Source organism: Typopeltis vanoorti, chromosome 11 (genome assembly GCF_054136105.1).
Source record: "Typopeltis vanoorti isolate ZY-2024b chromosome 11, IOZ_Tvanoo_1.0, whole genome shotgun sequence".
In the NCBI taxonomy this organism is placed as follows: domain Eukaryota; kingdom Metazoa; phylum Arthropoda; class Arachnida; order Uropygi; family Thelyphonidae; genus Typopeltis; species Typopeltis vanoorti.
In genome coordinates this window covers 45,915,857-45,931,311 of record NC_143559.1, presented here as the reverse complement: position 1 = coordinate 45,931,311, position 15,455 = coordinate 45,915,857, and the positions used below count along the sequence as shown (strand labels likewise).

Here is a 15,455-nt window from a genome sequence, read left to right as displayed (position 1 = left end):
TCTTGTATATGAATGAAGAAGGGTCCAAACTTTTAAATGAAGAGAAGTGTGTGTTAATACATGTAACTTACGGAAAAATATAATTAATTATAAATATGTCAAATTTATCCCGAACACCCTGTATGTTCATATAATACAATATTAAATTGTATTAATTGGTAACCCGCATCGTCCGTCGCGCGGGTTACCAAGGGACGTGTTCGGGTTTTAGGCAGAGGGACCCGTTCAAAAAATATGTTACAGTCTCCCTTAGACACCACTCCTCAGCACTCTGCTAGAGGAAACTTCATCAATGGGCCCGCTACCTGTTCGGGGAGGTGTTTAGGGGCAGCGCAAAGAAATCGTTCTGCAAAAGGACGGAAATGACAACGGCACCAGACTATGGCTTTAGGCAACCGGAACATCTTCTCACTGACAGGGAAGGAGTTGGAATTGGTTGAGGAAGCCAAGCGCTACCGGCTAGAGTTAGTAGGTCTTTCTTCAACCAGGAGGAGAGGCTCTGGAACTGTCGACCTGGATAAGAGGTGGAAGCTCTACTACTCTGCTGTGAGCCCGACAATGTCTGCTCAGACGGGTGTGGGGATACTCACAAGCCCCCAGTTGTCAGACTGTGTTGCTGAGTGGATCCCACTGGGGGGACGGGTATGTGTGTTAAGGCTTCAGATGAAAAACCATGATTTGGCTGTGGTGACCTAATCTGTGGTGACCTAAGTCTATGCACCTAATCTGGAGTCAGAATACTCTGCCTTCCTAGAGGAAGTGGATGCTACTTTTGACAGGGTGGCAGACATGGACTGATTCCATCTTCGAAAAATAATATCGCCCATTAGCAGGATGACTTCAATGCACATGTTGGAACAGATGACCAGACATGGAGGGGTGTGTTTGGAAGGAACGGTGCCCCTGACCTTAACGCGAATGGGTTGAAATTATTGGACTTCTGCTGTACTAACAGCTTGTCCATAATGAATACCTTCTTCCAGCACCGAGAAATCCATAAGTATACCTGGTACAGGGATAAACTAGAACAAAGATCTCTGACTGACTTCTTTATAGTCTCTGCAGACCTATTTTCCTCAGTGTTGGACGTTCGTGTGAGAAGAGGGGCAGAACTGTCAACTGACCACCACCTTGTTGTGTGCACTCTACGGCTTCAGAAACCAGATGCTACCATCAACGTTGGTAAGCCTAAACAGCTATACCGCGTGAAATGGGAGACATTGGAAAATGAGGCTGTGAGGAAGAATTTTGCAGATAACATTTCCTCCAGGTTCAAAGAGATCCCCAAGCATACTGCATACTGCAGATGTTGAGGAGGAATGGAAGTTGTTCAGAACAGCTGTCACTGCCTCTGCACTCTCATGGTGTGGAAGAAAGCGGCTCGGCGTGGCAACGGGCAGTGAGAAAAGGACACCTTGGTGGAACCAAGAAGTCCAAAAAACTGTCCAGTCAAAAAAGGAGTCCTACCTAACATGGCTTAGAGTCAGGTCAGCTGAGATGCGATTGCGGTATGCTGAGGTACGAAAAGCTGCTGCTAAGGCAGTAAAAACAGCAAAGTAGAAGGCTTGGGAATCCTTTGGAGAAAGATTAGACTCATCCTATGCAAATGCAAACAAAGTATTCTTGCAGACCATCCGCCGCCTTCGAGGGAGGAAATCGTGCACAGCAAGGGCAATTAAGGCCTCTGATGGTGCACTTTTAACAACCGAGAAGGATATCCTCCACAGATGGAGGGAATACTTTGAGAGCCTTCTTAACCCAGGTGGCCCAGAAGTTGAGAACGTCCAAGAGGTGCAGATCGGAGCAATGACTAGTCACACAGAAGAAGAGGTCCATTTAGCAATAAAATCGCTAAAATCGGGCAAGGCTGCTGGCGATGATTGAATTCCGCCCGAAATGATAAGCCTTAAATCGAGACGGTGGTCTCTGGCTGGATAGGTTTGTAGCTGTTTGTGCAGACGCCGGAATGAAGATCAGTGTGGCCAAAACTGAAACATTTGTGGTCTCAAGACAACCATCGCTGTGCACTCTACATGTAAGTAGAGTCCCAATGAGGCAGGTGGAGAAGTTTAAATACCTTGGTTCCATATTCACGAGTGATGGAAAGTGGGACATAGAGCTAGATACTCGAATTGGCTTAGCAAGCTCAATATTGCGAGAGCATGGCCGTTCGGTAGCATTAAAGCGGGAGTTAAGCCAGAAGGCAAAGTTGTCTGTCTTCAATACAGTCTATGTCCCCATCCTCAACTATGGTCATGAGAGTTGGGTAATGACCGAAAGAATCGGACACCTATCCAAGCGGCTGAAATGAGGTTCCTTCGAGGGATTGCGGGGCTGGCAAAACTCGACAGAGTCAGAAGCTCTGCATTTAGGGAACCCTCAATACTCAACCGCTGCTTCTCCGTGTTGAGAGATCACAGTTACGTTGGTACGGACACCTGGTCAGAATGCCACAAGAGAGGCTCCCTCAGTAGGCCCTCTTTGCCAAACCAGAGGGTGGAAGGCCACGTGGAAGGCCAAGGACTCGCTGGATAGATTACATCCAAAACCTTGGGTGGACACGTTTGGGAATCCCACCGGAACACCTGAGTTTGGTGGCAGAGGATCGTGACCATTGGAAATTCCTGTTGCCCCCACAACCCAATTAGGAAAGGTGGGCCTTGAAGATGTATGTATTATACAATATTATATAATTTTATTATATAATATTATACAATTTTGTAAATATGTATAATATTATAAATATTATATATAAATGTAAATATAACAAATATGTATTATGTCGAGGAGTATTAATGCAACGATTAATTTAAGAAGAATACAAAACTACTACCTGCTGGCTATGTATAACTTCCGAAACTAAATATCCGTGTATTTAATATATCACGAATCTCTTAAAAATAATATATTTCTCCGACTACTTACTTACCCATTGAAAATGGAATAAGATATTCTGGTTTTACCACAGATTTTCGATCGGTTGTTAAAAATCTGTCTGGAATGAATTTATTTGGATTTTTCCAAAGATTTGGATCGTGATGAATCGCCAAGAAATTGGCCACAACAATTGTTCCTTTAGGAATATCATAGCCTCCAATTGTTGTATCTTCAGCAGCACTAAATATGGTAAACAAAGGAAAGAAAATATTAGGTCTGTTAACCATGCTCAACAGCCTGGCTTTTCTTCAAAGTTTGACTGAATTTTTGAAACACTTAATTTTAAAATCAAATTTCCACTTAACTGGAATGTCGAACAATTAACTTTTATCCATTATACCAGAAAAAATAAAAATAAAAAATAAGTTGATCTTAATAATAATCAAGGGGATACAAATCCCTTGTTGTTCAACTGCCAGTAAGCAAAACTCTAAGATCGAGAACTACGAATCATATAATTCGGAATGACATAATGTAATTACAGTATTACATCCCCTAGGGGCTGTGTTTTTACATTATGAGGAAATATGAAGGATAGTGAGGGAACTTACTCCACCTCTGCTTCGGTGTTGTACTACCAAGTGGTCATTTACACTTGGATTCGCCGATAGTTTATCGGTATATATATATATATATATATATATATATATCGGTATATCGGTATATCGGTATATATATATATATATATATATATACCGATCGGTATATATATATATATATATCGGTATATATATATATATATATATATATATACCGATTCTTTTCTTTTAAACTTTGTTATCTTCCAGGTCTACCTACTCATAATGTAAAAACACAGCCCCTAGGGGATGTGATACTGTAATTACACTATGAGAAGAGGTCAATACCCAGACCGGTTTCAACCTTTTTTGATGGCTCATCAGTGAGCAGGTAGACCTGGAAGATAGACCTGGAAGATATTTAAGTGAAAAGAACTTACATACCTTTACTAAACGAATGCCATAAAGGTGTTTGTATATTATAACATAAATTGAAAGCCAAACGGCTATTTTTCTGGCTTCCTTAATAATAATTAAGCGGATGCAAATCTCTTGTTGTTCAACTGACTGTAAGCAAAACTCTAAGATCGAGCACTACGAATCTATGAATTTCATATATACCGAAAAACTATCGGCGAATCCAAGTGTATGGATTAAGGATGCCAAAAAAATAGCCGTTTGGCTTTCAGTTTATGTTATAATATACAAATACACCTTTATGAAATTCGTATAGTAAAGGTATGTAAGTTCTTTTCTTTTAAACTTTGTTATCTTCCAGGTCTACCTACTCACTGATGAGACCTCAAAAGAGGTTGAAACCGGTCTGGGTAGTGACCTCTCCTCATAATGTAATTACAGTATTACATCCCCTAGGGGATGTGTTTTTACATTATGAGAAAAACTATCAAGGATGGTGAAGGAGCTTGCTCCACCTTTGCTTTGAGTTGCCTTGGTGTTGTACCACCAAGTGTTCATTTACACTTGAATTCGTCGATAGGTTTTCGGTATATATAAAACTCATAGATTCGTAGTTCTCGATCTTAGAGTTTTGCTTACTGGCAGTTGAAAAACAAGGGATTTGTATCTCCTTAATTATTATTAAGGTTGCCAGAAAAATAGCCGGTTGGCTTTCCATTTATGTTATAATAATTTGGTATCATAAAATGGGCAGAATTACTCTCTGACTAACATACAGCAAAAACCAGTATCTTTTTGCTTTTATAAAACCAGAGATTAAAACGGGTAAAAAGAAAAAAAAAACTGGTGACACTGAACTCAAACCCCAGCACGCTAGCTAGACTTGAATATATATTTCGGATTTCATCTTTCCTTTCGTTTTAGACTGAATTGCCTGCAAGAGAAAAGGAACTTGGCATATTGCAAAGTGGTACTGCCTCATTAAAAGGCGATTAAAGCCAGTTTCATAGACAATGTAAATTGACTGGTCTTTGGCTGGTTCTCCGTTTGCGTGATGAAGAATTAGCGTTTCATGAAGAAAAAAACAGAATCCACCATTTATGAGATTGAACACCTAACCTTAAATTGAGAGTACTTGTAAACGTTCTTGCATTCTCCACGGAATTCTAACCCTAGGTCTTCGTAATTTATACATGAATTGCATTTGAATGTGTAATTGTTAATCCGAAGTGATATAATACCTGAAAAGTACTGCGAATACACCTTACTTATATATTGCAATTTTATTGACTAGAAACAAGTTTTTGATTCCATTAACAGAAATAAAATGAAAACCAACTTAAATTCTATAGCTTAACATTCTGAAATATAAATTTTATTACAAATTATTACATAAAGGCACGAATTCAAAGTATAAAAAGGAGTCATGAGGTTCTTTGCTGTCACCAAATTTATGTGCTATCTTTAATAAATATGCAAAATCATATCGAAAGAACCAGGTTTACAAATAAAAACACGAATATCAAACAGTTTAATATGCAGACGATATTATTATTATTATTATTATTATTATTATTATTATTATTATTATTATTATTATTATTATTATTATTATTATTATTATTATTATTATTATTATTATTATTATTGCAGAATCGAGAACATAATAGGAAAAGAGAATAAAATTTTGACATAAAAATGCAAAATTATGTGATGAAAATCAATTTAACCAAATCAAACACAATGAAAGTAGGAAGTGATGAATTAAATAATGTCAATGTATTTAGAAATCATATAGATGAACAGGTAAAGAAATTTTCATATATTAGCAGTCTCATTACTCACAGAAATATTAAAATACAGACTTATGATGGTATAATATGAATAAATTCAACACATTCTGGAAACAAACAGCATTTCAAAAAGCCTCAAACTAAAACTCTATAAAATTTCATTGTTACAAAATAAAGATTTATTGTTACATAGACCATATATTCACAACGTGCTTAAGCTCTTACAAATTGCCTAAATATTTGGTCTATGTAACAATAATTCTTTATTTTGTAATACTTTATGACCAAAACATGTACAATTTAAATTTCATTGTTATATGCGGGCATGAAATACTCACTGGTCAATGCACAAAACAAATAAGCAAGACAAACACAAAGAAGAATGTATTTTCATATATTACCAAACAACTCTGAACTCTGAACAATGAATGAAGAAAAGATTACAATTATCGAACTTCAGAGAGATTACGGAATTAGCCAGATATACTGTAGATATACTTGATGGAAAATATTTGTTCATAGGAAGATTCACCCGTCATGTCACAGACGAAGTAGAAGGATATAATACAGTATTAATAGGACGAAACAACAGAGAAAACAATTAAAATGCATAATTCAGCAGTTCTATCTATCTTATGAAATTATCAAAAGAAGACTGAACAGTAGTTTCTTCATTCTCTTATCTTAAAAATGTGCTGAATCAATATCAATATTTGTTAAAATTGATGTCGGTCCAACGCACTTTATCGGAGGACTCAGTTAAGAGTTGATTCAGACGAGGACTCAGATGCAATAAAATTTCTTCTACATTAAAACAGATGAAATGATAACCACCCATTATAAACTATGCTTTATTCAATCCTTGCTATTTATGTTACCAATATATTGGTTTAACAATGATACGAATTAAGATATAATAAACGGCTTAATCCTTAATTTTAAATTGATTCTGCGATATCTTACACCCTATGAAGATTCAGGGGTACGAGAGTTTTCCATCGCATAACTTCCAGTATTGTCGAATAAGTATAAGGTAAATTCGAACGATCTTCATAAGAAGGCATCTTTTCTCTTCCTATCGTTGAATCGATTTCTTCCTGAACACGGCGTTGAACTTCTGGATATGCTGCCATCACTAAAAGGCACCATAAAATAGTTATCGCTGTGGTGTCACTTCCAGCCTCGAAGATAACCTCAACATTTCCATGCAGCATATGTTCTGAAACAGAAATGAAATAAAGGCAGACTCCAGAAAAACAAATTTGACTTTCTAAATATACATAATGAGTTTATTTGTATATATGTACAAGAGTAAATAATAATAATAATAATAATAATAATAATAATAATAATAATAATAATAATAATAATAATAAATACTCTTGTATTTATTATTATTATTATTATTATTATTATTATTATTATTATTATTATTATTATTATTATTATTGTTGTAGGGCGCTGTGTAGGCATACGAACGGTCGTACGGTGATATCGCTGCTCCAGTTTTTTATAGTTTTAAAGTGGTTCCAACTACTGTATTAAGTTGAAAGTGCTCCCAAGTAACCCTACTTATCACGCCGAAGACAGTGATATAAAATTCAACGAGATCGGCCGAGAAGAAACCAAATTTTGAAGTGTTGAAAAGGGAACAGAGAGGACCGTGGTCAACAACCAGCGAAGAACAAAGGACGTCGCCATCTTTATAATCAGACTTCACTGCCTAAGGGAAGAAAGGTGAGTCAGGAAGTGTATCAAATGCCTGGAGGAGTTATCGTCCAACGGAAATAATATAACTTGTACGAAATGCAGTAGGATTCTACACTTAAAATGTGCCGGCTTTTCAGAAACAACCGGGCAACATAAATATGAACCCGATGTAACACGTGAGGAATGGAAGTGTGTAATCTGCATGAGGAACAAAGAAACGCACGTAAGGCAGCCACCTACGATGCAGCCGATTATACCGGAGGCAAAATCAGATGACGAACTGAACAGACAAAAAAACGCAGGTGAGTCCTATAATTTAAACTCTTTAAGTATACTAATAGAAAACGGTCTAGTGACTATAAAAGCCAGCTTAGTAGATCTTGTGCAAGAACTCTTTAAGAAACAGAACGAACAAATAACAAAAAAATCTAGCGAATATGAAGATTTGGTAAAACATAATAATTTAGCAGTTATAGAAGTGTTGCAAACGGTAAAATACATTGAAATGAGCATTAACGCACTAAAAGACAGGCAACACAATTTGATGAAAGAGACATCCGAACTCCGTCAAGAACTTCATTCTTAAAAACTACAATACGAACGTTTAAACCAGCAACAACATAAAAAAAGATCTTGTCATAAACGGTCTTCCTGAAACTGAACCTGTAGAAAATCTCAGAGACGTGGTTTTAAAATTAGGCCATGTAATTGATATCCCCCTACAGCTTAAGTACATTCAGACCGTAAATCGGATTCCTAGGAAGATCAAAAACCAAGGCTTCCCACGACCTGCGCCAGTCATAATTCGTCTTAAGAGCAAGTCCACAAGAGACAATCTCATAAAAGCCAGCAGGCAGAAAAAACCAGTTGCCAAGGACTTGAACGCACAGCAAGACAATACACCAATCTTCCTATCCGAATATTTAACACCATTCAACCAGAATCTGTTATACCAAACAAGAAAAGCAAAAATGGAAAAAAGTTACCAATTTTTGTGGACCAGAGATGCCAAGATATTCATAAAGAAGTCACAAACTTCAAAGCCGATACAAATTAAAAGCACAGAAGACATAGAAAGGCTGCCACTGTGAAGAAAAAAGCCTCCTAAATAGTTCAAAAAGAACGTGAACCATCAAGACTGATGCAATAACACAGGATATATCGGCAATTTCACTATGATCCGACCTTTCAGCTCATTCATTTGACCTCCCAAAGATCTGCCTACTTCCAACACAGCAACCAAATCAATAACAAATATATATATATATATATATAACCAATATCACCCTCAGATAAGCTAATTACAAAGCTTCGAGGGTGCAGTTGAGTCACATCCCAGTAGTAGTAATTATATAAAATTATTCACTTAACATTCTGTAATGAATTCTAGTAGTAAACAGAAAATGTGATAGTAATACTTCAGTTATATATTTAAGTTTAAAATTATATATTTAATTTAAAATTTAAATTAAAAAAAATTATTATTATGTAAACTGCAACATAAGTAATATTGTATAACTTGTGAGTCATTAATAATAAACACGATTACTATGATTATTATTAATGGTAATGATACACACTTTTTACTCTAGTGTCAACGAGAAATTCTGCAAATGATAATGATATTAAGAGTAATTATAATTCTTACTGAACCATTTGGCAATAAAAAGATGCATTGTTGCCTAAAAAAAAAATTATTATTATGGAAAGAATTAAAGCGATATCCAAATAACACAACCTTAAAAACTGAATATAAGATAACAAGGAATCGCCTTACAACAAAAATCAGACATGCAAAAAGAAGCTACTACAGAGACAAACTAACCTCCTCACAAAACAACATGAAACAAACCTGGCATCTGATTAATGAGATGCTAGATTCTGTTCCCAACACCACTGCCTCCGAAACCATAAAACACAGCTTCATGAAAGACGCAAAAACCTATCCAACAACTAGCAAATGACTTTAACCAATACTTTGCAGACTCCATCCAAGAACTTCACAGAAATATTCCCCCAATCACAAAAAGAGACCCTCCACTTGGACCGCGATCAAAACAGACATTATGGTTCCCAACCATAAAAGAAGCAGAACTTCTCTCAGCAATACATCAAATCAAACCAAACAAAGGCCCAGGAATAGATGGTATCAGACCCAAAGATATAAAGCAATATGCAACTAGTTTAAGTCCAATCCTACTAAAACTAATAAATAAAATATTTAAAACAGGAGAGATACCAAGTATGCTAAAGACCGCCATAATTACACCCATATACAAACAAGGAAAAAGAAATTTAATCAGCAATTACAGACCCATAGTAATATTACCAATTATCAATCAAATTATGGAGCGGATCATACTGAAGAAACTCACAGCATACACTGAGATCTTTAATATTATTCCCAAAACAAAATATGGTTTTCAGAAAAATAAGGGAACAACATCTCTCTTGGAAGACTTTACAGACGCAATTAATACCGCCTTAGACAAAAACAAAATTGCCATGGTAGTCTTTATAGATCTAACCAAAGCATTCGATACTCTTACACATCAAACCTTGTTAGAAAAGCTGAGGCATGTTGGAATACACGGGCCTCTTCACAGGTGGTTTACAAACTACCTCCAAAATAGAAAGCATATCACACGTATCGGATCAAACCGAAGCAGAGAGCTACCAATAACCTGTGGAGTACCACAGGGAGCTGTACTCTCCCCAACTCTATTCAAAAGTTACACTCATGATATTAATCAGTTACCACTCAAAGGTAAGATATTCCAGTACGCAGACGATACAGCAATAATATCCATCCATAATAATGCAAGCATAGCCCAAACAAATATGCAACATGATATAAATCTGATCATAGACAGGCTCACGAAAAACTCCATACACCTAAACTCAGAAAAGACAAAATTAATGATATTCAGAAATCCACTGACTCGATAACAAATATATAACTATCCAACATCCACTTTTCCAACACAAAAAACACACAGAACAGCAAAACCACCACAATCACTCAGGTTGAAACAATACTATACCTTAGAATTTACCTCGATGCAGATATGAACTGGAATAACCATATAAAATATCTATACAACAAACAACAAACCCCGAACAATAAGTGGCAAACTCTACAGATTAAAAGACCTAGTTCCCATACGCCTAAAAACACTAATATACAAAGCACTATGCCAAAATATACTAAGATACGCTATAACAACGTATGCTTTCTGTGCACCCTACAAATTAAATAGATTAATGTCGCTACAGTACAAAATGACAAAACTGATCTTTTGGGAACAAAGAAAAAATCACGACCTTATAAACATTGCAATGGCAGAACACAAAATACTGACAGCAAAACATTTATGTCACTATACAGCCTTGCTAAAACATTATTTCGATGCCAATTACAGGACAGTTAGAAATACATACCGTATAACAAGACCTCAGACTACTAATTATATCACAAATAAATACAATAATCACTACAGAAGGGCCACGCTAAAACTTCTACTTCCCAGACATGATAAACAAATTACCTTTTGAATACAGAAACCTTACAAACTACAATAGCCTGAAAAGAGCTCTAAGGACATACTATGAACAAGAAACACGCACCCAAAATACCATACAAACTTAATGAAACACAATATATTCGCTCAGGCTTCCAGTTCAGCGACGCATCAGTACATTCCAATTTATTGTGTGGGGGGGGGAGTGCGTGTGTGTGAGTGCGCGCGTGCAAATTTCTCAATCATAGATTCCGTAGCATCCTAACATAGCAAAAAAAAACAAAAAAAAACAATACATAATAACCAACTGGTGTCATCCTCAGATAAGCTTACATTTAAGCTTCGAGGATGAAAGCAAAAAAAATTAGTTCTCATCCAAGATGTATCATATGTAACCAAATGCATCTAATGTACGTATCACAGGAAAACCAATGTATGTATTATATGTAAACCAATGTACGTAATGTAAATATCACATGTAAACAAATGTAAGTAATATATCATATGTAAACAAATGAATGTAATGTATATAATAATTGTAACAAATGTATGCAATGAAAAAAAATTCTTTTAAAAGTAAATCATGAGTTTACACCGTATGTTTGTGAAAATAAGGACACATAATATTCAGATTGCATATGTGTAAATACTGTTGTATAATTACACCTTTTCAAACTTGAAAAAAAAAATAGTAAACCACAACATGTAATATTGTACAACTTATGTAACTCTGAACAATATAATTGTAAATTATTGTTATGATTGTTATATAAAAAAAACTGTTATCATCATTACTATTTAAATCTCATTATATGTAGCACAAAGTGCTGAACCTTGTAAAATAATATACTGAATGGATGATCATTGTACATATGTAAATATTTGAAAGAACAATAAAAAAAAATAAAATAAAATAAAAATTATTATTAATATTATTATTATTATACGAAAATGTATGAAGTATAAATGTATAAAATAAATAAATGTATAAAATAAAATGTATAAAGCATGTGACAAAATAAAAAGATTACACTGTTTGATATATTACAAAGAATAACTATACCTAATATTTTCAACATGCAATATTTAATAAATACAAAAATAATGAAATAAAAATAAAAATAAATGAAAAAATGTCTGAAAAAACAATCTATAAACCAAGAAGTAAGCAGAGGATGTCCTTTACCTCCAACGTTTCAATATCAATAATTAATGAAATATGAATACAATGGAACACCTTAAACAATCAAGGTATAGAAATTTCCCGAGATGACAAAATAAATACGCTATTCGATATCTTGGCCTTTCTGCATTTTTCCTTTTCTAGGCACCGTAATAAATACGCTATTATTTGCAGATGATCAGGTAATAATATTAGATAATGAAGACAATTTACAAAGAACAATATATAAGTTAAAAGTTATAGTAGAACTGTTGGGAATGGAATTATCCATAGATTAAACTAAAACAATGGCATTTTGTGGGCAAATTCCAGTTAGAAGTAAAATAGTTATTAATAATAAAATAATAGAACAGATAAATACTTTTAGTAAATTTGGATGTGAAATATCATATGAAGCAGAAAAAGGCATAAAATTAAAAACTTCAATTAATTTAAATTTATTGAAATTTAAATTATTCAATTTAAAAACACTCAATCCAAATATAGTACAAAACGAAACACTTGAAAATATACAATACTTTAGCAGAGCCGAAATTATTATATTAAATTGAAATTTAGACAATTAACAAACACGATAAACGAAGAATAAAAACAAGTGAAATGAGCTTCATGAGGAGAACTGTAAGATACATATTAATAGACCAAAAAAAGGAACATAGATATTTTAAAAGAACAAAAAATAAAATCAGTGAAGAAAAACTAAACAATTATAAACAAAAATGGATAGAACACATAAACCGAATGGCCAGCACCCGATATCCTAAACAAATAATAAAATATAAACCAATTGGAAAGAGATGACTGGGTAGACCTCAAAAGAAGGATATCAGATGGACAATGAGTCGAAACAGGTCAATATGGTCTATATCCATAATTAGTGTTATGATGATGATGACAAATCCGCTAATGCCATTTATTCCCACAGAGGGAAGTAGTATGGGGTCACTACTGGCAAGATCAAGATCAAGATAAGATAAGGAATCGTGACGTGATTGATTGATAAGATGATGACGAAAAAAAACTCGTTGTTTTTTTTTCCTCCAAAGTTATCAGTATCAGTTGGAGGTGACATCACTAAAAGATATTCGCAAATGAGGCGCTCACTCATCACCACTAGACTGAGCAGACATTTTCTTGAGGAGAGAGGGATGAGGGGTTAGAGTATGGGTGTGGAGAAGCATTGCAGGAAAGCATTACTTTTTTTTTTCGTTCTGCATTTATCAGTATCAATTGGAGGTTTTTTACTCCTCCAGAGATTCCAGTATCAGTTGGAGGTGATATCACTAAAAGATATTCACATGATTAGATTTCTCATCACCACTAGCCTGAGCAGACACCTTCTTGAAGAGAGGGGGAGAATAGGGGGGGATGATGGGGTTAGGAGGTGGGGTGGGGAAGTATTGCAGGGAAGACCTATCACCCTCTTGACTACCTTTTCACTTCTACCACCTAATGCTATTTTTCCCCATCCCAACAATTTCCGACATATGAGTGAGAGAACTAGTCACATGGTCTAACATCAAAAACACATTTTGAGGATAAAATACTTAACATGATAAGGACAAATAATATAATGTATAATACCCTTCGAGCCACAGAGATAAGATTTGCCCTATTATTCTCAAAGTAAGATAATCTCACATCAACATGATATCCAACAGCATGTAGTATTGCATGTCTGTGAATCATCTGTGTGAAAGTTTCCTTTTGGAAGGAACGGTTAGGTAAACAGTACTATAAGGAAGAACAAATGAGTCAAGTGTCTTTGCAGTTACAGCAAATTCGATCAGGCAGTGCAGCTATAGCATGGTGTTGTGATGTTTTGTGTCCAGTAAAGTAAAATAAATTAATGGATGAGCCACAAATGTCATTGAAATTTTCTTTCTTCAGGAAAATAGCATGAAACAAAACTCTTCACATAGCTTTAAAAGGATGGAAACCAATTATTATTTTAGAAGACACGTACATTGTGATGTATTTATCCAGGACCACTTGGGAAAAGTTATGCTGGAAGTGGTCTGATATCCTCAGCTACTTGCAAAGAAGAGTTGACTACAAAATGGACCTCGGGGATTATTATATTCTGAAATGCCAAGGTGGGGAACTAATACTTGATGATACAGGAGCTGATGGAAGTAAAGTTTTTTCTATTAGTTGTGAAGAAGATGAGAGATTTTCACCAAAAATGTATGACATTGATAATCATTTACTATTTTTGGAAACTGAATTACCATCTGTCCATATCATGGGGAAAATTATCGCTAATCATTTAAATTCATCAATGGTAAAATTAGACTTTCAAGATTTTATCCAATTCCATAAAGATTCTTTATTTTGGGACATTTACGAACATTTTACAAAAACGGTTTGTGTATATTTGCTGACAAAAGAATACACAGAATGTTTAGGGAGGCATGGTGTCATTTCCAGACTGACACAATATCAAATGTATGGAAGTGTGGTTACCATGGTATCTGATTTAAAAATTATTTTGCATGACCAGCTTTTTTTGATTAAATGTAATCAATAAACAGTGAGTAACAAAAATTTTATTCATTTAACTCTTTGGAAAATCTTAATAATCTAAACTAAATATTGTGAAATATTTTAGGTTATTACATATTTCGATTTTTTCTCTATGAATATACTTGTAAATAGTATTTCAGCAAAGTAAAATATGCAATTGTAAACTGAAATGAACAATGATGTGTTTTTTGTTGTTGTGTTTCTCCACAGTGAATTTTTTACTCAGTTATTCTAATTAGAACTTGATAATTAAATCCAGAACTTTATACCTCAATGTATTCTTTTAAATTATTGTAAAAAATCACTACTGTGAAATTAATGCCAGGAACAGGGGGGAAAGTGTTGAAAACTGATATCCATGTAATTGATTATTTTAGAAATTGTCTAATGCAACCTACTGACATTGTTTGAGTTATCTGAAAACAATTCGTTCACATAATCGAAAATCTGAACTGTTAGAATTTGGTAGTTTTACAGAGAGACAGCAGCAGATAATTAACCCCAAAAACATGACTAAAACTCTTAAACTTTGGTATAGAAAAAATATTTGTACTCTTCAAATAACACAATACACATTTTGCCTTTTCCCACACAAAGTATGATAAAAACACACCAACAATATATCCAACAGCATGTGGAAACATGTCGTTGAGTCATCTGCACAAAAGGTTCATTTTTGAAGGAATGGTCAGGCTAGGGTTGAGTAAGGTAAACAGTACTATAAGAAAAAAACATAGAGTCAAGTGACTTTGGACTTAAGGTAATTGTTCATTCACTGCATCTGCTGTATTGCAGTGTGGTGTTTTGTGTTCAGGAATGTAAAAATAATGGGTGAACCACAAAATTCTTT

At 34.6% G+C, this 15,455-nt stretch overlaps 1 protein-coding gene across 2 annotated transcripts in view; it reads right to left on the bottom strand.

Moving 5' to 3' along the window:
- Positions 1–15,455, bottom strand: part of LOC150101503 (cytochrome P450 2J2-like) — a 39,372-nt gene that overhangs the window by 5,481 nt on the left and 18,436 nt on the right. For both annotated transcript variants that reach the window (XM_090400406.1, XM_090400408.1), the window contains exons 6-7: positions 6,629–6,884; positions 2,930–3,117 (exon numbers count right to left, since the gene is read on the bottom strand). In XM_090400406.1, coding sequence (XP_090256532.1) covers positions 2,930–3,117; positions 6,629–6,884 — 444 coding nt within the window. The remainder of the gene's footprint in view (positions 1–2,929; positions 3,118–6,628; positions 6,885–15,455) is intronic.